The sequence below is a fragment of the Drosophila teissieri genome, chromosome 2R (genome assembly GCF_016746235.2).
Source record: "Drosophila teissieri strain GT53w chromosome 2R, Prin_Dtei_1.1, whole genome shotgun sequence".
Classification (NCBI taxonomy): domain Eukaryota; kingdom Metazoa; phylum Arthropoda; class Insecta; order Diptera; family Drosophilidae; genus Drosophila; species Drosophila teissieri.
The window spans coordinates 14,828,033-14,853,386 of NC_053030.1; the positions used below are offsets into that span (position 1 = coordinate 14,828,033).

At 43.1% G+C, this 25,354-nt stretch overlaps 3 protein-coding genes across 7 annotated transcripts; 2 read left to right on the forward strand and 1 right to left on the reverse strand.

Annotated features, from left to right (window-relative positions):
• The first annotated feature begins 6,506 nt into the window (after positions 1 to 6,506).
• LOC122615093 (gamma-1-syntrophin) lies at positions 6,507 to 12,813 on the forward strand. Of its 2 annotated transcripts, XM_043789975.1 has the most exons (10): positions 6,507 to 6,854; positions 8,997 to 9,061; positions 9,128 to 9,277; positions 9,336 to 9,621; positions 9,679 to 9,843; positions 9,964 to 10,148; positions 10,204 to 10,362; positions 10,426 to 10,650; positions 10,708 to 10,911; positions 10,977 to 12,813. In XM_043789975.1, the coding sequence occupies exons 2-10, from the start codon at positions 9,002 to 9,004 to the stop codon at positions 11,085 to 11,087; spliced, it is 1,545 nt and encodes a 514-aa protein (XP_043645910.1). In that variant the 5' UTR covers positions 6,507 to 6,854; positions 8,997 to 9,001; the 3' UTR covers positions 11,088 to 12,813. The 2 variants fall into 2 exon arrangements, with proteins under 2 accessions (XP_043645910.1, XP_043645909.1); XM_043789974.1 differs by lacking the exon at positions 6,507 to 6,854 and having other exon boundaries at positions 8,987 to 9,061.
• A 218-nt stretch (positions 12,814 to 13,031) lies between these two features.
• On the reverse strand, positions 13,032 to 19,690 carry LOC122615092 (sodium-dependent dopamine transporter). Its single transcript, XM_043789973.1, has 8 exons — positions 19,467 to 19,690; positions 18,303 to 18,556; positions 15,651 to 15,785; positions 15,440 to 15,594; positions 15,206 to 15,378; positions 14,771 to 15,148; positions 14,473 to 14,710; positions 13,032 to 14,404 (listed from the first exon to the last, which is right to left on the reverse strand). Exons 2-8 carry the CDS (start codon positions 18,487 to 18,489, stop codon positions 13,775 to 13,777), a joined length of 1,896 nt encoding a protein of 631 aa, XP_043645908.1. The 5' UTR covers positions 18,490 to 18,556; positions 19,467 to 19,690; the 3' UTR covers positions 13,032 to 13,774.
• A 938-nt stretch (positions 19,691 to 20,628) lies between these two features.
• On the forward strand, positions 20,629 to 25,314 carry LOC122612199 (serine/threonine-protein kinase SBK1). Of its 4 annotated transcripts, none has more exons than XM_043785646.1 (8): positions 20,629 to 20,979; positions 21,504 to 21,757; positions 22,570 to 22,831; positions 22,927 to 23,026; positions 23,131 to 23,313; positions 23,386 to 23,872; positions 24,360 to 24,729; positions 25,107 to 25,314. In XM_043785646.1, exons 2-8 carry the CDS (start codon positions 21,701 to 21,703, stop codon positions 25,244 to 25,246), a joined length of 1,599 nt encoding a protein of 532 aa, XP_043641581.1. In that variant the 5' UTR covers positions 20,629 to 20,979; positions 21,504 to 21,700; the 3' UTR covers positions 25,247 to 25,314. The 4 variants fall into 4 exon arrangements, with proteins under 4 accessions (XP_043641581.1, XP_043641580.1, XP_043641579.1 ...); XM_043785645.1 differs by having other exon boundaries at positions 20,631 to 20,979; positions 25,053 to 25,314; XM_043785644.1 differs by having other exon boundaries at positions 20,631 to 20,828; positions 24,360 to 25,194.
• The last annotated feature ends 40 nt before the right edge of the window (positions 25,315 to 25,354 follow it).

Sequence of the window (25,354 nt, forward strand, 5' to 3'; positions counted from 1 at the left end):
AATTATATTTTATTTGTATGTCCAAATACAAGTCCCAAAAAGTATGCTATATATTTTTATTGGAATTTTTCTTGCTATACTACTTAAGGCGCCTATAAAAAGAAATTCCCATCCCACCTTTAAGCACCTGTGTATAATTTTAAGCAGCAAAGATCACACATTTTTTACGGTGCACTCGAATGGCTGTAAAGGGGAGCCCGAAAGCAATAAGAAAATGTGCTGCGCTCTTATAGATTTCTTAAACAAATTCCGAAGATGCGTCGTTAAAATTTGGCCGCCACTAAAAGCACAAACGGATTAGGAAACCCATCAGGAGCCGAGACAGAGAATCCTGCGCGGATTGCCTTACCGTTGGGGTCATAAAATTGTTTTGGGGCTCTCGCACACAGACACACTCGCACCTGTAATAATGGCGAAACAATAAAATTTGCCGGCGGAAAAGTTTTTCGCTTCGAAATTTCAATGGCAAAATCAAATGGACAAAATGTAAATGAAAATGCTTTTAAAACGAAATTTAGCGTTACCCAAGCGCTTCATTGTTGCGCAGTATGGACCGCGTTTCCTGTCTCTGTCTCTCCTCATCCCTCTCATCTCTCCGCTCTCCTCACTCCACCAGCACTTCACGCGCCGTGCAAAACGAATGGCATTTGGAGCGGCACCTAAACGGAAATGAAATTAAGCACAAAATGTGCCATTTGCCAGCTGGCAGTTGTTGTTGTTGTTGTTGCTCGCCCCTGTTTCAGTTTCAGCCATTACTTTCGCCCGGCCAGCAGTAATTGAAAAGTTGGTAGGAGCCACTCGAATGCGAGGAGGCCGAAATCCAGAGGACTCCATGTTCGCCTTTCAGGCGTCGGATTTGCCTTCGCCCCAAGCTGATTTGTGGAATTCCATTAAGCCTTTAGTCGGTTAGTTAAGAAGATGGTGTCAGATATCAGTAAACTGCAAATTAGTCAAGTGCTACTGTAGGCTATACCCATCTGCGCTTTTCAAGTCAAGCTGAAAGCGTGACAATGTGCTTAACTTTCACTTTAAAAGAAATTATAGGGTATAGCATTTGTTGTAATTTGTTCTGTAACACCTATAATTGTAATAGTTTAACTATCCATAACAACCAAACGCAAGATTACCTTTAACTGAAAAAACAGGTAGTTATTAAGGTGTTTTTTTTCTAGACACTCAAAACACTCTGGCCAAGTGCCTGTGCTATCTCACACTTTCAGTTATCACGAATGTGGCAAATCGACGGACACTCAGGTTGGCCAAAAGCATCGCTCACAGCCTGCCACGCCCACTCGGCCAGCTGGTGCCACCGACGCCACCGCCTAGTAGTAGTTGCAATTCCCAGAACGATGCTCGTACATCTCGGGGCATATGGTACTTCATAATTTTGATGGTCCAACGGAAAAGTTTATTTTCCATCTCGACACACTCGTCCACTTTTCGTGCGGTCAGTGGATGAACTTGCCTGCTATAAAATGCGGCAAAGTGAACATCTATTTGTCAGAGTTTTTATGCACTTAGAGCGAGTGGACTGGCGCTTCCTTTTGCTTACATTATTTGATTAGCAATATTTAATCAAATTGTCATAGTTAGACAAACGTCCATATGTCCCTCGGATTGCGGCATCATAATTCCCGGGCAAACTTATGAGGAAGTTAGATAATGAGGGAATCCCGGACAATAAGAGGAACTTTATGCTAACTTTGGCAAACTCTCCGACTTGCCATCAATTCATCGGTGCGATGGGGAATAGAACGTAATTGCATTGGCCGCATGAAAGGAAATCATTAATGACATACCGCCGCGGTGGTCGAGGGGGTGGTGAAAAGGGGGGGGGGGCGAAAATAGGAGGCTTGGGGGCCACGGGCTTCAAGTCGTCCTTGCATCGCATTTTATGAACAATTCACGCTTTTCCTACCAAGAAGAGAACAAAGTTTAGTCAGTTGGAAGTGCAAGTGCAAGGAGGAAATTAAGCTGAACAATAAATTTTCTTCGGCAAGTGCACTGCCAGCATCCGCCCAACTTGGCCGCCCCCTCACCTCCGGCCACGCCCTTCTGACTATCCACCGCCTTCGCGCTCTTATTAGCAGCGTTCTTGTTTGCCTTTTTCCATTTTTTTGCTCGCTCCTTTTTCGCGCTCTTGTTGTGGTTATGCTTGCACTGCTTGGCGCTGTGTAGGCAGCTACACTGAGGAAAAATTACGTTTAAGTTGTAAAGAAATATATGATTATTTAAGAAGAGTGACTAGGCTTTGTCATTAGAAATAAAAATGCTTATAAATTGCGTATAAAGAAAGTGATTCCGGTCTAAAGTAAAGTAATTATCTACATTACTAGCTATTTTTAATATTAAAATATTTATCACTGTAAACTGAGTCATTGAAGCACAGCACCAAAGCGCGAATTACCGCCATTTTGTGCACTTTGAACGCCATGTTGCCGTTTTTATCGCTGTGGTCCCATCTCATCCTTCTTCGTCCTTGTGCCCTTCGCCATTCCGCCTTTCAGGACCTCTTGTCATTGCAGCTGCCAAGTAATTTTCCCAGCGCCAAAGAGTGCTGCGCGTCTCATTGAGGCGGGTAATTGATTTATGTATTTATACTGATTTTTTAATTAATTTATAAGCTTTGCTCTGGAGTGGCGGGAAGCCCAAAATGCTGTTTAATGGCAAAGTGCGTAAATCAATTGGCGATGGATGCCTGCTGTAATAATAACCTTTTGCAGTGCTTATTACAGAAACTATTTCTATGGATCGTAAATCAGGCTGGGTGCCAACGTAAGTGGGCATATTCAATTAAATCTTTCCAAGATAAATGCATTCAACTCAACTGGTAATTGATTTAACACTTCTCTGGATTAAAATGACATTGGATGCAGTACTTGCACTATAAGTGATGGAAATATAATTGCAGTTAAATAGTTGGCTTTATAATATATTCTTCTAGTTATATTAAGTTTTAAAAATATTTCTTTTCAATATGAAAGCCATTTTATATTGCCGAAATTATTAAAGCCTGTTTATTCCTAGTGAACTAAATTTAAAAAATACTCTAAAATAAAATGTATTGTCAATAATCATGTTTTATTAGCAAACCGCAGCGGTGTGCAAATGCTGCATATATGCAAACAAAATCTAAATTCTTTCATAAGCGAGTCTTAACAATATTCCGACCGCCACTGTGCGGTGGGCGTGGCATTGGCTGTCCACTCTTTATTAGCAATACCAATGCAAACATGCTGCACAAACATTGAAGCACAACTCTATTTGTGCGTGTGTGTAGGTGTGTGTGTGTGAGTTCATTTCCGGTGTGGGGCGTTGTATTTTAATGCTTGTTGTTGTTGCTGCTGTTGCAGAGGTCCTTGTTGCGATTGCGTGCATATGAAAATTAAAATTGTTGACAATTGTCATTTTTTTCGCATTGCTGTTGTTGTCATTGTGTTGTCAGCATTGTTACCGCGGTTGTTGCGGCTCAAGCCGCCCACTGTCGTATTTTCGCCCCGGCTTTTCCCCATCTTTCCCCCCCCCCCAAACCCGCGATGTTGCTGCTGCCACACGCAACTAACCGCATTTTGATTGCCATGCATTCGACCGAATCGTGCTCGTTGCTAAATTGAAAGCATTTTCCGTGCCGTGAATCTCGGTTGGCAGCAGCAGAAATAACAACAACAACATCAACAGCAACAACAAAAAAAAATGCATTTTTGCAGAAACCGGAGAAAGAACGGAAGTTGTCGCTGGCGTGTTGCATGCGTGGTCTGCATCCAGTGGCAGTGCCCCTGCCACGCCCCCCGCAGATCCTCGGCCTCCTTATCCTTAGCGCCAGCAGGCTGTGCGATTTGTTTGCTTGCTCAGCTTAGCGCAACGCAGCTCATCTTATCTCATCGCCGCGCGGAGTGTGAAACTGCATTAAAATTGGTTATCATGCAGGTGACAACCATCCAATCAATCGGCACATACATATGTACATACATATCATTTATGCGTACACCTGGCAAAACGAAGTACCATCCTCATGACTATAAGTATTCATACATTGAGAAATTATCAAAACATCTATCCCAAAAGTAATACAACTGAGATTGCACTCTATAGTAAATGAAATATTCTCAAAATCTATTGATAATTCTTTTGTGCAATTTTTTTCCACGTGCACATTCTATGAGACTTGCCCTCGCCTAACTCAATTGATTTGCTAATGTTCCGGAGGTGCTAAGACCAGAATCAGGCTTAATTAAATTTTTGTGTTGCTGCCGCTTCACTAGGTTGTGTGTATGTGTAGCCTTAAGGCGCTGGCAGACGCGCACATCTTGTATCTGTATATATGTATCTGTATCGTGTACGAGTATCTTGCAGATACCAAGCTGAATCTGGCCAGTCGTGGCAGCTGTCAGACGGAAATCTCGCCAGTTCATTCAGCCACACAATAACATAATTATTCAATTATACGTTGTTGCTTGTTGATTTCGCTTGAGTTTAAAAAAGAAAAAAAATTGAAAATAAGGGAAATTCCGTAAGACGCCTAGGAACGTAATCGCTACGACCAAAATCAACAAGCAAACGGCTAATGCAATTACAGGAATCCAGGCGGATATTCGCAGAACGAAAAGGGCAAACTCTTGGCAAAATTGTGAATGGTAGACCAACATTTGCACAGGCCATAAATTCCCAACATTCGCCAATGCCAATAAGTTTGGGGGGCCGGGGTCCAAAGTTTTACATTGGTAACCGAAAAATATGCAAAGCAGTCATAATTTTACTTTAGAACCGAAATATTTTCGAACGAAATTGTTAGCAAACAAACTTTTTTATGCATCAACTAATTTCAATCAGCTAACAAAAATGTGCTTGCTGCCCTTTTCCCGCAACCGCAGAGCGAGCAGGATGGAGACTGTGGAAAAGCGCCGAAAACAAACAGAAAACTTTTGTCAATAATGCCGACGACGTTGTTGTGGCTTCAGTTTTCCTTGTTGTCCCGGCTGCCTTTCTTATTGCAGTTGCCATCGCCTCCAATGTCTTAAGTCCCAACTGATTGTGCTGAGTGGCAGTGACAATCGCTGGTTTGGGGGTCTGGTGGTTTGGGGGTCGTGGCTTAGACTCCACCTGGGCAACTGCGAATGATCCGATGCACCTGCCTCACCCTCCTCCTTGGATACCAGTTCTACAATCAACTTCACTGTCTGGTGTCGGAAATACGCGGATGGGATGCGGAAGAACTCGCCATTTTTGAAAAACCATTTAAGCAGATAACGATTAAAATATCGCCTTACCTAAAACTTTTATGCTTCGGACTGTGAAAAGAAGAAATATATAATAAATGCATATATATATTTTAATCGACTTTAATTCATTAAAATTAGGGGCATTTCGTTAAGAACTATCCAGGGCTGCTTATTCCAAATACCTTAACTTGGCTAATACATTAATTAACTTCACCTCCCGACCATTGTGTTTGAACACCACTTATTCGTGGGCTTATCATTGAGCCAGTCGAAGGGTGGGGGTGCAAAAACAAATACTCAAACGTTACCCTGACCCCATGTATTTTGGTTAACAATCACAACAAAAATGGGCGCGCAAAACTTTTAATGAGCTAACGCCGCTGATTCAGCGTTCTAATTAACATTTAACGAGCACTCCGTCCTACTTTCACTGAAATGCGACTTAATACGTCGACCTTACGCCATATTATTCGCAGGTGAAGCAACAGACTTCGGTGCTGAATGTGAGGCTCTTGGGAATTATTCAATTTCGGCAGCCATTTGCTAGATTTATGAGATCATTTTCAGCTAGTTTATTTGTTTGACGCCAAACTATAACTTTAATAGACTTCCGGTTTATAATATATTTTGGATTCTTGACATAAATGTTATGCTCAACTTGTTTCTAGACATAATATATTATATATTAAATTGGATTGTAAACATTGAGTTATTTTCTTAATTTAACACATTATTATGATTTCAGAAGATTCAACAAAGGAAATTGGATTACGATTTTTTAGACACATATTGCTTAGGAGGTTGCAGGTTTTCTGTTTTAAGCCATTTGTAACTTTAAAATTAAATCATTTGCGCCTGATTTAATACTTCTTGTGATATAATAATATTTAAATTAAATACTGCAATGTATTCTGGATAATTTTACAATAATTCTACATAGCGCATACGCCACACATCAAGTATACGTCTGTTGTGGGAACTACAAGATATCAACCCCCAATGAGCGCCATCTAGAACATATATCCCTGAGTAGCAGTAACACATAGCAATCCAACGAGAAAGTTCCCCAAAGCTTTTGGGGGTGGAACTTGGAAAGAATGGGGCACCAGCTGAAGCTCCACGTATGCGGGCAACTCTGCGCCCCAAAACATATGTCCCGCCAGGCTGCACAAAGCTGCGCTGCTGAGAGAGCGCGGCGAGAGGAACTGCGTACCGCTTCGCTGTTTGTTTGTCCGCTGGCGAAGTGTTTATAACGGAACTCTCAGTTCGCTCGCGCTCAGGCTCTGGGAACGTTGTGCTCTGGACCGCCGAAGGAGCAGCTCCGCGCTGGGAGTACAGCCAGCCAGTTTATATATATACATGTACATGCACATGTACATGTACATGTACATTTGGCCTAAAGTGGGCAAAAGTGTGACAAACAGAACGGAAAGTTAGCATACTTTTGTGAGTGACGATATGGCCAAATCGCGAGTTCAAGCCCCTCTGTTCAGAAAATCGAATATGTGAAAACCTGAAAATGTGACCCAATTGAAAACGCGAAAAACGGGTCGCTACTACACATAAACTGCACATATTTGTACACACATACATATATGTGCGGGCGAGCATAAGTACATCTGTCAATACAAGAAGGTAATCCCCCAAGTCGATCCGATATACTGGTTGCGGTGAAGTTGTTTAGCAAACACACATAAATTAATAATCAACGCTTTCGGCCCCTCAGGCACAAAAGTATCGGTTATGCGAGAGGGTGTGCAGCGTGCGTGTGTGTGTGTGTGTGTGTTTGTTTTACTCCACTGCCAGAGCTGCAAAAAAAGTTCAATCGCTGTTACTTCAGGCAAAACAGCCCGAAACGATTCGCCTGCTGCCACTGCTGCTGCTGCTGCTCTTTTTCGAGGCACAGGCTGGCACAGCTGATTGTCCAAGGCCCCACACCGAACATGTTGGCTTGTTTGGTTTGAAGCCAAGGACCTGCACTTGCCCATGCCCACCAACCCACCAACCCCCTCACCGAAAAAACCAGAGTACTCTGGGCCTAGCTTCACGGTTTACGGCTCTGAAGCACGCACCCAAAAGGGCAGCGCAGCGTGCACACGTAATAATAAAGCCATAATCAAAGGTAACCCGGGACAACGGAGCGTATGCGTGTTCCGCCAGGTCGGTGGCCTGACCAGCAGCTAATTGCTACGACACGCGGAATGCCAAGGATTCGGGGATTGATGGGCCGAATGCTCGACACTTTTTGCACTTAGAGAAACTATTGCAGGCACTTTTTATGTCCATTTCTTCTAGAAATATTGATGGCGAGGATAGATATTCTATGTCTTTTATTAGAAGGAAGGGAATACTTGTCGTTTATTAACTTTATGTTGTTATAAGTAAAATAACTTCAGATCATTTATATTTGTATATGTAATTATTCATCAATTACTCATGCTATATTCCGTGCACAACCCTAATTTTCTGCAAAATATAAATATTTTTTTTATTTTGCTGGCACTAACAATCATAGCAAACACATTAGAGATTCTGACTTGCATTTACTTTGACCATGAATCAGTTGGCAGAAACCGAGTAAAGTGAAAGTGTTTCCCCTCGATTTCGGAATTTCTCCATCTCAGATGGCAATTCAGCTGGCACCATATGCACATATTTGGCGCTCAAATCGAAGCCCCTCCAAGAACTCTCAACCCCCCCCCAGGCAAAACACCTATTTATGGAGCACAAGTGGTTATCCAAAATACATATGCCGCCCTCCCATTCCTGCGGAGCAGTTGGGGCCACACTTCGGCACTCGGCACTCAGCACCAGGAAAACCACAAACAACGTCTGCAGATGGGGCACACTTCAATGTGTTTTCACTCATATCTAGTTTTCCGGTAGCATATTTATTTTCCACTTTAATGGAAAACATATGCCGCGGCATCGCATCAGTTCGTGGAAAACGCACTTGGCCAAGGTATGCCCATGGCTCGCTTCCATTTAGATGCCTTCTATTACACTTCGCCGCTGACTGATTACGCTTAATTGTTGCTAATTGCATGTGTAATTTAATTAAGGCAATTGCACAGTTCACCTTGAACTATCGGCTCATCCATCCAGTGGGGCCAGTGTGCAAACGTAATTCGATATGCGATGATTGCAATTGCGTTGGTTTCGCCTTACTGCTGCTGTCTGCTCCGTGGCAAAATAAAATGGCAATCGATAAAGGCCACGGAGCCGGCTCCCCGATTTGATTGCATTTGTTTCACAGTCCATTGCCATGGCCACGATTATGTTAAAAGTTCCTCGGAAAGTTCTCAGGAATCGCCTGTTTACTGGGCCAACTTGATTGGCGGCCAGCGGATCGGGTAACAAGGGTAGACATCCCATTATTGACATCCCATTATTGCCACAAATCAGGCAGCACTTCAACCTTTTCAGGCCTTTTGCTCTGAATTATACATTCCTGGAAATCAATCAACGCGTCTAATTTAACGCTTCCAGAAATATTGACAAGGCTCTAAGTTAGTTAATAAATGTTGAAGGTAGATTTCGTTTTTATTACAGCACACTAATCTTTAGAGTCGCTGGATTTAATTTTATTTTGGTTCATAATTCATTACCAAATCCTACAACTTTAAGCATATAATCTTACTTATACTAATCTTTAGAGTTGTTGGATTTAATTTTATTTTGGTTCATAATTCATTTCCAAATCCTACAACTTTAAACACCATTCCTATTTAGGAACATAAATCACATTCAAGATCCCGCTTCTCTAAATGATTTCAGGAATTATGAAGCTCTCTGACACCATGGCCACGCCAATAGAAGAAAAACTCGATCAGAACCTGAAGGTAACGCAGAGCTACTTTATATTTATTAGTATGAGACTGTAATAGATTGAATTACAATTATTTTAGGTGCGAACTGGCATGGTCCATGTGAGCGATGGCAAGAGTAGACCAGAACCCCTACGACTTAATCTGACCATGGAGTTGCTTTCGCTGCAGAAGCTGGAAGTGGTGACCCCAAGTAGCTGTCATCCCAATGGACCACCCATGGAATCTAAGGTATACACTCTTGTCTCCTATAATATTCGGCTTATATATAAAAGAGTGAATGTTTCAGGAACGCATGGTGCAAATTACGCGGCAAAAACAAGGCGGCCTAGGACTGAGCATAAAAGGCGGGGCCGAGCACAAACTACCCATTTTGATATCGCGCATCTACAAAGATCAAGCAGCGGACATTACGGGCCAGCTATTTGTGGGCGATGCCATCATCAAGGTCAATGGAGAGTACATCACGGCATGTCCTCACGATGATGCCGTCAACATATTGAGAAACGCCGGAGATATAGTCGTGCTCACGGTTAAACATTATCGCGCAGCCACGCCTTTCCTCCAAAAGCAACGTGAGTAGTGGAATAACGCGGTAAATAAGGATTGAATAACCCCCCTCGACATCCCAGTGACCAAGGACACGCCCGACTCCGACAACGATGTCACATGTGCCGAACTGAAGGCTGACGAGGGCTACAAGTCATCCGTCAATAGTGGCACCATCAGTCGCAGTTGCAGTCGCCCCATGTCAATTTGCTCGGAGCCCGAGAAGCGATGGACCGACGTGGTTGCCGGTGAGCCCTTTTTATAAATAGGTTAAGAAGTTGTTCTTTGGCTTTATCTTAAGATAGCAGATCTGTATACAAAAGCGTGTGTATGGATATCCTAATGAATAGATATGTTTCACTTTGCAGTACCGCTGATGATGGCGTATGTGACGAGGTACATTTATGGCACTGACAAGCTGCGCCAGAATGCCTTCGAAGTTCGCGGCTTGAATGGCATCTCCACAGGTGTCATACACTGCGACGAACTGGCCATACTTAGTCAGTGGCTGAAGTTGATAACAGACAATGTTGTGGGCCTAACGCACTTACAGGTAAGGGAGTTCAATGCACATATAGTTATAAACTAATAATTTGTTTACCTAACAGATGAAGCTATATAATAGAAACTTTGCTGTGGGCGAGCGCATTGAATACATGGGCTGGGTGAATGAAGGCGTCATAAACAACAACATTTCGTGGCAGAGCTACAAGCCCAGGTTTCTTCTGCTCAAGGGCACTGAAGTGATGCTCTTTGAAACGCCACCAGTGAGTTGAAATGTCTAACAATAAATTAAACTTGTCTTTATATTTTACCCATCGAATTATTAGTTAAATGTGGCTGGCATTAGCAAGGCTTTGGTGGTCTACAAGGTCTACCAGACCATGTTCCGCATCGTCAAGGAGTCCGAGACCGTGGATAGTCGCCAGCATTGTTTCCTGCTGCAAAGTTCGGGTCATGAACCGCGCTATTTGAGCGTGGAAACCCGTCAGGAGCTGTTGAGGATCGAAAACAGCTGGAACGCGGCCATTGTGACCAGTGTCATCAAGCTGGGCGTAAGTTTCACCCATATCTTATACATAATTGCTCTATAAGAATGCAATTTTCCCCAGCGCAAGACCTTTGCTGTATCGCACCATGGAAAAAGTGGCGGACTCACGCTGGACTGGCAAGCTGGATTTTCACTAACCGAAGGAGCCGAGTCCGCAACAGTTTGGCAATATAAGTTCTCCCAGCTGCGGGGCTCCAGTGATGATGGCAAGTCGAAGCTGAAGCTGCACTTTCAGGACCACGACAGTCGTGCAATAGAAACCAAGGTAAGTTAGAATACAATTAACAACATTAGAATTATATATAATATATTGAATTGAATGTGCTGCAGGAACTGGAATGCCAAGTACTGCAAAGTCTGCTGTTCTGCATGCACGCGTTTCTCACAGCGAAGGTGGCATCGGTGGATCCGGCATTTTTGAGCTCAATCCAGCAGACCTAAATCAAAATATGGACGAGAATTCACATGGACTCACACTCAAATGATATATAGAATATTCGTAAAGTGCATAGCAAATAACTCGAATATGAATGTTGGACTAGGTATCGCATACATGATTGTCTGCTTGGTGTTATTATAAACAGTGAATGATTGTAATTGGATACTTGGATACTTGGATACTGATATGGGTACATTTATAGCGCTGATAAAACTGAAAGTGAAATCTCTTGGTGCATTACAGTAAATTTTAAGCATACATAAGGCAATTACTTTAGGCATTTTTCCTATTACGTAGTCTTGGTACTTACAACAATTGACAACAAATTTATATTGTTTATAATCGAATCGATCGTTTCCAAATGTAGCCTTTAACGTTAAATTACTTACCCCCTAACCTTACTTACGGATTGTTAAAACCACATAGGTCTGCCGATTCTGAATGTCAGAAACTAATCGCTTTTGCTATGAACCGAATGGATTATATAATGAGTGGCCTTAAAGGCTTATCCCGTGCTGTATCCTCTAGAAATATATTTCTCCGACGGTTTAACGAAAATTGATCGAATATCGAATATGAAAACCTGGTTTTGTGTGCGCTCTAATGAAAATTTAATTTTCGAAAAAACGAATGCTTTAAGGTCGGATTAACGGTTATTTTCTACTGAAGTAATAGCTGATGTCATAATAGATAAATATATATATATAAATACCTTATAAAATATATATAACATCCACCGAACAAATCTCAATGCACAGACGTAACATGAACTAGATTTTATAACTGTTATACATTTACTCAGAGCCAGTTAAGTGATTTCATCAGACACTCACTTAGGTCATTTGTCAATTCAGAAAGTGTCTTTCGGTGGCAAGATCGTATTTGTTGCTAGCATATTGCATTGTACGTATTGATTTTAGGCGTTATTGCACAACATACACATATACAACACACATCTACATACATATTATCGAATTAGTTAGCGAATCATCGACGAGCACAACAGATCTTATATGTACGAGTACACACACAAATAATTATCAAGTTGGCGCATACGCAAAATCCCAAGCAGCATAAACAGAATATCTCTAAATATATGAAAGTATCTATAATCCACATACCAAAGCCGATAGCAGAATCAAAAGTATTTACTGTACATATGCTTAGCTGTATTGGGTTAGAGTCCGCTCCTAGCTCCAGAAAGTATATATATATATACCATATACCATATACCATAGCCGCTGAAATAATATTTGCATACAGTCCACACGACCACACGTCAAACCGAACCTAGATGCACCCTAATAGCAATCCTAACCCAAACCCGACCAACATACGTAATCTGCAAACACCGCAACATGTTATACGAGTATCAATTACCTGGGAGTTAGAACTCCCTCATCAAAAGTAACCTACATACATACCTACCATACATACATATATTTTTAATGCGAAGCTTACATAGTGCTGTATGAAGTACACGACATACAAATATATATACACATATATATATATGCCACACACATACATATACATATATGTTCCCCGAACTAAGGATACTACTCAAAAACTGCGATTCTGTAATAAAGTTCAATATTTAGCCGGAACTGCGCTACTTGATAAAATTCAATGATTCAGGATTTCAGAAAACCATTTGAGTTGGTTTAGTTATGATTCACACTTTACTTTTATGCGTTGCTTATTGAAACTATTGTAAACCAAAGAAAACCAAAGCATTCGAATTGGAATAAAATCTGAATATCTAATCAAGAATACCCATTTGTACTTGACTTTAACCTCTTTGTTTACAGACCAGAATACTTCGAGCCACCCACAAGCCAGTAAATTAGCCTTCGATTTCTTAGTAACTGAAAGTATAATAATTTATTTCAACCAATTGAAACAGAACTCATGGCTGTTAGTTCTGCTTCAGCGTGAAAGAAACTCTTAAAACAATGCTAAAATATCATATATCTATATACAGAAATCAGTTTACAAACGGGAATGCTTTTATAACTCGCAATTGATTGCTTAAAATGGCTGCTTTAAGCAAACAATCGTAGTTCTTTGGACGGGGTAAATTAGTCTAGAACAAACCTTTGCATATGACAAAATCCCAACATGGCTGTTTGCGGGGATTTTGTAGTTCAACTCTGGCAGCTTTTGCTTCAGTTCCATGAGATATCCTATAACGTGTTTAAAGCTTTTACATCATCGACTTGTGTATGTACAGATTCTGTGCCCAATTTGAGCCACGATCGTGTCGTTAATTCCATTGGCATATGCAAACATTCTCTCAAGCTGGATTTCTTGGTGGATTAACTGACGCGTTCAATATGTTTCGCACTTTCGGACTTGGTATTATCTACACAGCATCGTATATATGAGTATGCTATAACTGGCATTAACCATACGAACTACAAGCTAATCTTAACTTAGAACTTATGGTTTGAAGCTGTTGCTTTGTAGCTTGTTGGTTTTCCTCTTTGGTGCCGAAACCTAAGTACGTTGTTTGCGAAATTTGCCGATCCTCCAGGACCTGCGCCAAATGTCGAACCAAAAACACAAACTCTCCTCCTACAATACTGCATTCCTGCAATGCCACAATTACACATGTACGTGAACATCGGTTGTTGGTAAATTTCCAAATCTAAACGTAGTAAATTTGAAAACGGGCCACTGGTCGAACTCAGACATCGACGGGCTCCTTGGCGGTTTCCGTATCGGTCAGTCGCACCACGGTGACCTCGGTGGTGACCCCGTTCAGCACCATTGCCATCGACTGCTGATCCCGCCAGGGTGTGGTCAAAATGGTGAACCGCTGACGCAGGCTGCCCGGCGTGGAAAGCAGTTTGAATATCGCCACGGCGGGAATCATCACAACCGAGGAACCCGCTATGCACCATCCCAGCGCGTTGGCCCAACTGGGATATATGTAGTCCGCATAGGTCAATGGCTCGTAGCCAATCAGGCCGTACACCGTGATGAAGAGCAGGAAAATGGGTGCCACAAAGCGCCAGCACACCTGCCAGTATCTTCCCGGTGGAAAGCCGATCATGTCCCGTATGTCCTCGCTAAATCGATTGGTTCCGTAGATCCAGGACACCGCGATTGCCTCGAAGAACACGGCCACTAGAATCGAGTAGCCGGCAGCATAGCGATCCAGCAGGTGGAAAAAGTAGAAGCCACCTTGGGTGCAACTGGCCAGGCCGACCACGAAGTAAAGTGAAAACAGTCCAGCTACGAACAGCTCTCGGTTTCTTTTGATCTTGGGAAACTCGTCGCTCAACGCCGTGATTATAGCCTCTGAGCCTCCAAACTGAAAGTATGATACATTTTGGTGTTATGTTTTCATATTGTAATATACATATAGTAAATAATATCTACCGAACTATCCAAGCCCAAGGTGAGCAGCATCATGAAGAATATGAGGGCCCAGAAAGTGCTGGCCGGCATGGTGGCAATGGCAGCTGGATAGACCACGAAAACCAGACCAGGTCCTTCGGTGGCCACATCTTCAATTCTTACACCCAGAGTGTGGGCCATGTAACCCAGCACGGAGAATATCACAAAGCCGGCTATAAAGCTGGTAGCCGAGTTGATGAAACTGGTTAACAAAGCATCCCTGTAATAAAGTTAAAGCATTAAAGTAAGTTCGAATAGAAGTATAGGAAATGCAACCCACTTGTATACATTATTATGGTATTTATTATAGGAAGCATAGGCCAGCAGCACTCCAAATCCGGGACCCAATGAGAAAAACACCTGGGTGGCGGCATCCACCCACACCTCAGCCTTGTAGATGGCACTGAAGTTGGGCGTAAGATAATACTGAATGCCCAGAAAGGATCCGGGCAGTGTGAGGCCCCTGATCAGTAGAATCAGTAGCACTGCATAGGGGAAGAGGGCAGTAAACCACACCACCTTGCCCGAAGTGCTGATGCCCTTCCACAGGGAGAAGTAGCAGATCAGGTAGACAATCAGAAGGCACAGCGCCATGTCCCACTTAATGGCGCCCAAGTCGTGGATTCCCTCGCTGCGGTTCAGCTCCAAAATGTAGCGACTATACGGGAATTAAATTTAACTAGAAGTTTTTTAGCTTAAGATGCAGAAAACTCACTTGAAATATTCTGATGCTGCGGACTGAAAACCCTCCACATGGCCAACCGCTGTCGTGTCCAAGCTGGAACCATTCATGTAGGTCTCATTATAGAGCAGGCTCTGATTTCCCATGACATACAAGTCACTGTAGTTACCAATAACCGGAACACGAGATGCATTTTGGCTCTCGAACTGATTAGAAATTTAAGTCGTTGAAAATAAGGCTTTAATCATTGGTTTAATCTGTAGTTACCGGTCTGCAGTTTGGCGTGTTCCAAATATTATTACACGACGTCCAAGGCAGCGAGCTGGTGAAGGATGCAAAAAAGAAGCGCAACGACCAGGCAATAATCACATTGTAGTAGAAGTCCACATAGAAGGCAATCAGCACCACGGCATATCCAATTCCTGCAAGTTCAAGTGCTTATCTATGAAGTTCTCGGAATAGAGTAGTTAGTAATTACCTTTGAAGAGGGGCACCAAGCGACCCCAGCAAGTTATGGCTCCCTTACGATTGTGCTGACCCAGGGCCAATTCCATATAGAAGAGCGGAATGCCACCGACCACCAGCATAATGCCGTAGGGCACAAGAAAGGCGCCTAAAATTGCAGAGTTTAAATACTTTGCAGTCAACTATAAGGGATGATTTCAAATCACAATCTAACATATTTTACTTCCGCCTCCGAATAACTTCTCCAACTCCTTACCAACTTATGTTTTAGCTGTGGAAGCAATCAATATACTTCCTATGATAATGATTGCATAACCGCCACATATTGAGACTGACCCGTGTCACAATCTCTGCATTGTTCGCCCTGCGCCCGTCGACAAACATAATTACACACACATTTCCTACATAGACACCCGACCTTTATGTATGTTCGATGGCACACAAAATCAAATTGTTTTACAAGTGCCACTCTAAGGACATTTTAAAAACATTAACAGCAGCAGCAAACTGGCGATGGAAAGGCGGGGAAAGCGGAAAAGCGGGGAAAGCCCGACACGGCTGTCTCCTGCAGTCATCTCCGTCATCTCCGTCACCTCCGGAAAAGCCGGGCCAAAGTTACAGCCCCTTTTGGGGCCAGACAATTGGTAGAGTGCCATCGATACTTTGTCGAGTGGCAGGGGATGATGTTCTATGATTTGATTATGTCTATTAGCAGGCAAAGTGGCCGACAAAGTCGTCTAGGGCCAAAACCTACACAAACCCACTGTATGCAAGGGCGTTCGCTCGCTGGGTCGGTCGGTGGGTGTATGTATATGCAAAGTATACGAGAGTATCTACAAAGGGTCTGCCAGCAACGGTGCTTCCTGCTGGCGTGTCAATTATGTCGGAAATTTAAAACAAAACCGTCTAAAATAAAGTCGGGGCCTCCATGACGCCCGTCACTGTTGTTGAAGCCATAATTTCCGTTGCTTGAAGTGCATTTCCCCCATTTTCCAGCGCCAACAGCTCGTCGGTGACACTGTGGAAATATGTGACTCTAATTCGATTCCCGTCCCGTAATTCGGTCAAAACTTGTCCAACATGAGACGGCCAAGTGTTGATATTCCTAGCAAATGGATATTCCATTGAATTGAATTGAAAGTTATGCCCACTTAAATGTTTGTAGATAACTATTTAAATGTATTTGTGTATGACTATTCTGGTAGGAACTAGAGAATCATGTTCCTTCCTACTAGTAAGTCCCCAGTTTTAAGCAATTAACAAAGAGAATGTGCCTATTATTAGCAAAGTATCCTTTGGCATAATTTTACTGCAGAACAGGAATCTAACAGGAATTAACTAAGAACAATCTAAATTTCTTGTAGAAGCTGAATGCATAGTTAACTTAAGCACAATCACGCGGTGCGTATCCGCGATCTAAGCCTGAAAAGAGAGGCAGCTCCTTGGGTTTTAGCCCTAATCCAGGACAATGTGGATGGCACAGCCTGTTGCTGCCACCAAAGCTACCACTTCCGAGTTGCAGGCAGCAGGCAGCAGGCGGCAGGCAGCAGGAAAATGGGAAACAGAATAAATAATACCGACTAAGCTGTGGTAATAATCGCAACCTGAGCGAGTTGCTGCCCCTGGCAACGGACATAAAGTGGAACTTAAGCTGCAGATGGAGCTGGGAACCACTGATTGAACGCAATGAAGCGTATAAATATAACAATTTATTATTATGATTTTAAAGCATCAGCAAGCAAGCGAGCGAGCAGTAGCAGGAGGAAAAAACTCATAAAATAGTAATAACTATATCGAAGGCCCTGTGAGCCACATCCATTCAAGACGCATCAGCGGGAAAGTGCCGCAATCACAGGGAAAATGGTGAGGAGGAGAAGGCGGAGGAGGAGGATGATGGAGACATGTTTCGCACATGAATTTCCCACAATGCGTGGAAAGTGTGTGGAAATGGTGGAAAGTGCTCCAGCAACAAAAGCCTAGAGAACTCCACATAAGCAGGCTGACATATTGCCCAGAAGTGTGGGGTGAAAAAGAGTGACAGAGGGTAAGCAGGCCAAATGCGATTATGACTGCCAGATTTAGTTGTCATACAGAAGCACTTAACTTTTGGAATTGTTTTGAATGATGGCGTTGGCGATGAGGATCAGGAAGCGAAGTAAGTGTTCGAGTATGTGTCCTTTGCCGCTCTTTTGGCGGGGGAAAGCCCTGCAATTTGACAAAGGAACCATTCCCCGCCCCCGCCCCTCTCAACGCCACCACCGACAGCACTTCGCACCACTTTGACAAAGTGTTAACAAGGCCGAATGGGAAATTCAGGAAGCGGAAAGAGAAAAGCGGATTGCGGATGGCGACGGGTTCCGTGGCGAGCCCAATGATGTGTAAAGCCATATAAATTATTTTCACTCAGCCAGAGCGATTGACGAAATGTCTTTATCCCCTAATTGGCCAGTTCACGCGGAGAAAAATCGCCAGCATTGGCCTACTGTGCTTCCGAAGTTGAAAGTATCTTAACTATAAGTAGGTAGTATCCCTTTAGATGCAAAAGTACTTAGTTATAGTGATGGTATGATATTATGATATATAAAACCTAGAAATAGTGCTTACTTTTGGACACCTTTATTATTTATGTAATATATTGATGTAGGATCTCAAAGGACAGACTTACCACCGCCATTTTTGTAGCACAAATAGGGAAATCTCCAGACGTTTGCTAAATCGACGGCGAATCCAATAACCGATAATAAAAAATCCACTTTGCCGCTCCATGTTTCGCGCTCGTCGCTGATGCTATTGTTATCGTTATCGTGTGGCGTGGGCGTCTTTGATTTGGATATATGACCGGTTGGTGACATCTGCGACTATATAACCCGTCGTGTCCTTGACCCAAAATGTGGAGATCCCGCCGCCGCACTTTGAAATCTGTGAATATCGTAGTACTTCAATGGGTCAGCTCAGAGCTCACATATGCAGAAATATGAACCATATTCAATGATTTAAATCCCATCCCCTGCAAATCCAAAACCCTTCACCAATCAATGGGCTTCAATGAGTGGGTGTCCAGGGCACTTGAAACCTGTTTGGCAACGACATGTGCTTACCCAGCCCTTGAAGAGCTCGTTGGCACATTACGCATACGACAGGTGGCATGTTCAAACACACTGGGCAGCAAACACTTGACCATCCACACCACAGAACAAGCACATATATCCGCCTCTATGTGCCCAACTCTCGGGTATCTTTGCGTGTAATGAAACCACAAACACGTCAAACAATTAATCTGATCTACTTAATTCGTCCCCGCTGACTTTAATTGCCCTGAGTTGCGATCAATTAAGCGAAATGCAGATTGAGTGCTTAAAGTTCTCGGAGCTGCACTGGGCTTATTTATGACCAGAATTTATGCATCTTTTTATTTCAGATTCGATGGCAATCATAGTTGGACGGATTACAGAGCATTACAGCATTTTGTATAATTAACTTATAATAACTTGTGTTTTTATTTCAATATGTTTAAATGAACTACTTTCTTATCGAATTACAACGCATTTTTAAGCTATCGGGTCTGATTATTACCATCTGCAATCATTCATATTTAAAATTTGGCATTTTACAACGATTTTTTAATACCATGCCTAACTTGATTCAGCTAATGAATATTTAATTTTCGATCTGTTTAAGCCAGCTGCACTGGAAAACTTGGTTTTTAAAGATAGTATGTTGCTTATTTGTTGCTCGCTTTGAATTACTCAGTTATTCACCTCGTCCGATAATAATTTTTATCGTAGTTACCTTTACAAATACCTAATAACTGGTTTTTATGCTTACTTACCTAAAATATATCAAGCTCAAATCATGTAGTTGCTCCAATCCATGGTAAAATAATCCTTGATTCTTTTGAAAAATATCCAGAAAAAAGCGCCACTCAACCAATGCCGAATGCCAAAACCGAATTTCACTTCACATACATGGGCTTAGATGTGTTTAAATTTTTTGGAAATCTTTTCAACTGGAGGGCGGTGTTGGGAATTTCAAAATCGGAGCTGTTGCGCCTTCGGTGACATGCGAGCGTTTGCAAATGGCTGCTGGCCAGCGGCTGCTTTTATAGCCCGCGACAAGTGGTTACCGTTACGTCGGCTGCATCTCTTATCACACACACACACACACCCGCATACAGCCCCAACACTCGCCAGCACACATACCAGCGCCACTTATGTGCGGAAAAGTTTTGTGTGTGTGTCAAGCGCAGCGGTGAAGTTGAACCTCTAGAGCTGAAATCCGAATTCTGAAAGCCAGAAGTCGCATGCGCCAAGGAAACGTCGACGGAACCGGAACGGAAGTGACCAATTAGAGTTGCCTTATATACACAGCGTCAACGTGGCGTATACGCGATGTGCGTGTACTGGTGCAGCCTGCCTCTGTGTGCGAGAGCGTTCACTGTACGTGTGCGCTGTTAACTGGGGATGCTGCTGTTAGCCTGAGAGACTTTCTGCATGGCCATGTTAACCCGTTGCTATCTTTGAATTGCTGGACAAGGTAAGTTAATATAAGGTAATTATATATTACTGTTTTAATCTGAAAAGAACAACAGGCATCCTCAATCCGTATTCTTTCCATTAATTAGGCCAATCTATACAGGATTCATATTTGTAGACTAGACTATCTAAATTACTTGAAAAAATACAAATAACTTTAAAGTAATCATTCATTGTTATTTTTATTTTTTTTTATTTTATAAGGTTAGACAAATATACAATATTAAGTCAAATGGGTTTGTAGATGTATTTTAGTATTAATAACAATACCTTTGACTCTGTTCTTTGTTATAAAAGGCGGTATACATAAATAATCATAAACAAGATTCTATGTCTCCCTTTGAGTAAAATACATATATCTTTTTGGGAATGACTTTCCCAAGGGCAACCAGAGGGTTAAGCACTGTTAGGACCACTTCTGTTGGTGTCGTACTCTATTTTGGCGTTCGTCTTGTGCAATCCCCTTTGCTGGTTCACACTCTTTCCCAATATTCCCACATCTGACTCGCAAACATATTTCGAAAACTTTTCGAAAACGCTCGCGTGCATTGCTCAGAATATCTTTTTTTAAATCCCAACCGAGAGCAGTTGGCAACGAGCGGTCGTGTACTACGGAAGCGTGAAAGACCAATTCGCGGATTCAGTCTAAAAGTGCAGCGGTATAAATACATACATAGAAACTTACATACATATGTATGTGGAAAGCCAGGGCACTTAAGGATTTCAGCGAAAGTGCGTGTGGCTGCGTGTCGCTGGAAAAATTCTTCGCGAATCTACGGTGGCGAGAAGAATTCCGACACTATCGCAGAGGTTTTTATATAAGAGGCAAGCGGGCATTATTTTTAATTTAGCTGTTGATATTATGCATAAAGCGAAGAGAGAAAACAAACATCAAAACAGAATAGAATCCGCGAAGCCGGGAGAGTGGCGAGAAGAATTCTACGGCCTGGTTCTAAAATCTTTTTTCCTCAAATTCCGCCCGTGTGTGTACGTGTCAAAATATTTATACGCGCACACGCTCCTCGGATTATTTGTTTGGTGAATTTCCACCAGGCACAGTCCCTATACATATTTATGTACATATGCACATATGTCCGTTTACCAGGAAGCGAATACACAAATCCCAATTCAGCCGATCAATTAATCTCTTAATTTACTTTAGCCGCGTGCAGGAACAGCAACAAAAGATACATAAATGCAGATACTAGCGCGTATAAAATAAAGGAATCGCACAGATATAGAAATGTATTCCTTTGGTGTTTCAGTTGCTGTTTCTGTTGCTGTTTCTGCTGCTGTCGCTATAAATATTTACAACGCCCGCCTTGTATACAAAGTGTAAATATGTAGATACAATCTGGTAGATACATTCGCGTACATAAACTGTTTCAATTGTTTTATTGGCCCGCTCATGGACAAAGCTGCGCAGAATTGTGAATCAAAAGTGAATCAAGTGCTATGAACTGTCCAGTAAATAAAAACTGAGTTCCAACCACATTTTCGAAGCCAAAAATCGCCCATGTAAACAGCCAAAATGTCTAAGAAACCACGTGGAAACATTCACAAGATACGAGAGTTCGAATTGGAGAAGGTGAGTGATCGGCTATGAATCAATCCGTAATCGGATCGTAATGTAAATACAGTACTCATATATTTCGGCGCGACTTGTGATCCAAGTGATTTTTTTATGGTTCATCCCGCCGCCATAAACAAATAGGCAGATAGAAAAAGGTATTAGGAGTTCGACTTGGCCCAGTCGCGTCTTGATCGGAATGATGGGCAATCTGCCAATTGTCTCTTCCCCGGGAAATCGTCTACAACACAACTGGGAAAATGCCATGTTAACGATTAGATTTCTGATCATTAAACACAAACAGCAATGGGCAGCGTCTCGATCGCGAATACAGTAATGTTTAATAGGTCTAGGTAACGCATACTATATGTACTATATATGTACATACATATGTACACACATGTCGCCCAGTGCATTTGCACATTTAATTGTTCAGATATAGTTGAGGTGGGTCTTTAACGAGGCGTTGCACTTCACAAGAAGCTCTCTTTGATTTTTCCGCATAGGAAGCAAATTATAGGTGAGTCAATTAGTTCGTTAATAATGGAATTCCGTTTAGGAACACGTGTCGCAGTCTAAATCTATCAGAAAACAGCAAGTGCAGTAAATCTAGTACATTTATAGACTTCAAGTTACAAGTAACTTCGAGTTTAAGTTTTTTTTAAGGTTATAAATTCAAAACCCATTTTCTCCTACAAAAAATATCTATTTTCTATTCAATTAAAAACATATTATGGTTCCAAGAAGTTTCTCTACCCAAATTGAATACATCTATGCATTCATAGTTCCCCTCGCAATCGCAGCTGTTTTAATGTGCCATCTATATATAGATCCAGCTTGTGGACGAGTTTGATATCATACAGATCGTCGGCGAAGGATGGTTCGGGAAGATTTTACTGGTGGAGCATCGGGGATCCCAGACGGAGATGGTCCTCAAAGCTGTACCCAAACCATATGTGACCCTGCGCGACTTCTACCGGGAATTCCACTACGGACTCCACCTCGGCGTTCACCGACACATTGTGACCACCTACGATGTGGCCTTTGAGACGGCGGGCTTCTACGTGTTTACTCAAGAATATGCTCCACTAGGTGGGTATCCTTATACTCCAATATAATATTTGATATATCTAATATCTAATATATATTATATCTAATATCTAATACCTAATATCTATAAATTGCAGGGGATCTCACATCGAACGTGACCGATTCGGGCGTGGGCGAAGTGTACAGCAAGCGGGTGGCGAAACAGTTGGCCTCGGCCATTGACTACATGCATTCAAAGTGAGTTTTACTGTACCCCAAAAGGTACTTCTAAAAAAGTAGCTATAGAGTTATAAGTAAAGTTCAATCATCATATAACGCTAATTACTTTTCCTATTCCACAGAGACATAGTGCATCGGGACATAAAGTTAGACAACGTGCTCATCTATCGCTCGGACTTCCAGCGCATCAAGCTCTGTGATTTCGGCGAGTCCTTTCCCACAGGCTCCACTGTAGAGCGACGCAACGAGTGGCTGCCCTACAGTCCGCCAGAAGTATTAGAAATCAAGCCCGAGGGCAGTTACAAGTAATTACCATCATCTTTTCAACTTATATCCTTCGATGAGTTACCTATTAACACATATCTATACATTTGCAGAGCCGATCCGAGCCACGATGTTTGGCAGTTCGGCATTGTGATCTTCGTGTGTCTAACTGGCTGCTTGCCCTGGCAGAAAGCTGCCTCCGATGATCCGCGCTATGTGCGCTACTTGGCCTGGCAGGGCGGACTCATGATGATGCCTCTGCGGCGAACCCCGCGACTCTTCAAGCTGCTCACTTCGAATGCGCAGCGCATGTTTAAGCGCTTCTTTGCCAGGATCTCCAATCGGCCGAAGAGCCTGGCCGACGTAACCAAGTTCCTAGACGACCGCTGGCTGGCCAAGACCGCCCAGAAGGAGATGGCCGAGTACGAGACCGACGAGCTGTGCCCCTCCATGTACTCCTTCCACAGCAGCCCGGATGAGAAGAACAAGCTGCTCTACACCTTGGCCGACTGCGGAATCGAGACCAACGTGGACCGGCAGCAGAAGAAGAACCGCATCAAAGACTGGATAGAGTCGTCCATCATTACGGAGGAGGACGAGGTGAGAGTTGGCATACGAAATGGGGCTCATATCGGGGGAGAAAGGAACTAATGCAGACTAAAAGTTCATGTTATATTTATAACTATGCAGTCATTCATAGTCCTTATATTCAAGGTTTCTTCTAACATTATTTCCATTGAAAGTCCCAGCAAGTATCTTCACATCTTTTTCTCTTTAAATGGCTAATCCTACTTATAGAAATGTCTCATAATCAACCATTTTAAATCCTAATTATCATTTCCTTGGAAGCCTCTTTTGTATTTTATAGACAATTGATCTTGAAGTCTTGACCCAAATACCTTCATTTTAATTAGGTGGCAAAACGCCAAGTTAAATTTAATTGTCTTAAAAACAACTAAATTGTGTTCGGATTAACCAAACACTTCTTTGACACAAATTCCACACAGTAAACAGATCACAACTTCTGATACAAAGTTTTATAGCAAAAAGATTATTTCAATGTTAATGGCTGCCAACTTCGTTGCAGGAGGAGAACGAGGAGACCAACTCGGCATCCCCATCCTCGTCGGTCTCGCGGGAGCCGCTGCCCGGGCACATATCCTCTCTGCGCAAGCCGGCAAGTCCGGCGGAGAGCGCCAAGGAGATCAACAGCACCCTGAAGGACGCCACCCAGAAGCACTTCGATCCGCGCACGGGGGCACTGCAGCAGGGACCCAGCGAGATGGGTCAGGTGGCCATGGCGTATTCCAAGTCGGCCAGTCCCGCCTCCAACTACAGCACCACAGCGTCCACACTGAACAACGCAGACAGCCTGCTGACGCTGGGCTCGCGGCAGGATTTGCTGGCCAGCAACCTGACCATGTACACGTCCATGGAGACGGAACTGAATCGTCTAGGTGAGGCTGATCCTCGGCTGAACCAGCGCACCCAGAGCAACAATCCCCTGCTAACCACCTTCGATGTGACCACCAATCCCGCCGCCAAGAACTCGATTGGAGTGGGCACCCGCGGCTCCAGTCGCAGCATCCTCAAATCCTCCATAGCCACCGCCGCTTTTCCCGCTTTGGGCGCTTTTAATCTTGGCCAAAGCCACAGCCTGCAGCAACTCAACCAACACCTCCAAGCCAACTCCACGGGCCTAACTCCCAGCAAGAGCTCCTTCTTTCGGCGATGACAAGCACCGCCGACTAATTGTCACTAATCCTTGCCGCACTTTCAGAGCTTCGCGATGCCCGGCACTCGAGCTACGCTAATCTCCCATATGCTTCTCAAGTTAAAGACAGTGCCTACGGATCGCTCGATGTCAGCGAGATGGCGGCGGCCAGCAGGAGTCCCTCGCTGATGAAGGACACCGCCTACGATCGCACCACCAGCTCCAGCAGCCACAACATCGCCCGGCGACAGCGCAGATAGCTCCTCCCCAGGGGGAAACGGCAGCCACTGATTTAAAAGTTCCAATAAATAGATAACGTACATTTCTTAAGTGGCGTGTGGAGTGGTCTCCTTTACTTTTGCAAAAGC

Excerpts from the sequence above, each read along its gene's own strand:
- LOC122615093 (XM_043789974.1), top strand. The coding sequence starts at position 8,987 with ATGATTTCAGGAATTATGAAGCTCTCTGACACCATGGCCACGCCAATA. Across the intron at positions 9,062-9,127 it reads AACTCGATCAGAACCTGAAG|GTGCGAACTGGCATGGTCCA; the intron begins GTAACGCAGAGC and ends CAATTATTTTAG. Across the intron at positions 9,278-9,335 it reads GACCACCCATGGAATCTAAG|GAACGCATGGTGCAAATTAC; the intron begins GTATACACTCTT and ends TGAATGTTTCAG.
- LOC122615092 (XM_043789973.1), bottom strand. The coding sequence starts at position 18,489 with ATGTCACCAACCGGTCATATATCCAAATCAAAGACGCCCACGCCACAC. Across the intron at positions 15,149-15,205 it reads GCAGCATCAGAATATTTCAA|TCGCTACATTTTGGAGCTGA; the intron begins GTGAGTTTTCTG and ends ATTCCCGTATAG. Across the intron at positions 14,405-14,472 it reads CCTTGGGCTTGGATAGTTCG|TTTGGAGGCTCAGAGGCTAT; the intron begins GTAGATATTATT and ends TCATACTTTCAG.
- LOC122612199 (XM_043785644.1), top strand. The coding sequence starts at position 21,701 with ATGTCTAAGAAACCACGTGGAAACATTCACAAGATACGAGAGTTCGAA. Across the intron at positions 23,314-23,385 it reads AAGCCCGAGGGCAGTTACAA|AGCCGATCCGAGCCACGATG; the intron begins GTAATTACCATC and ends ATACATTTGCAG. Across the intron at positions 23,873-24,359 it reads TCATTACGGAGGAGGACGAG|GAGGAGAACGAGGAGACCAA; the intron begins GTGAGAGTTGGC and ends ACTTCGTTGCAG.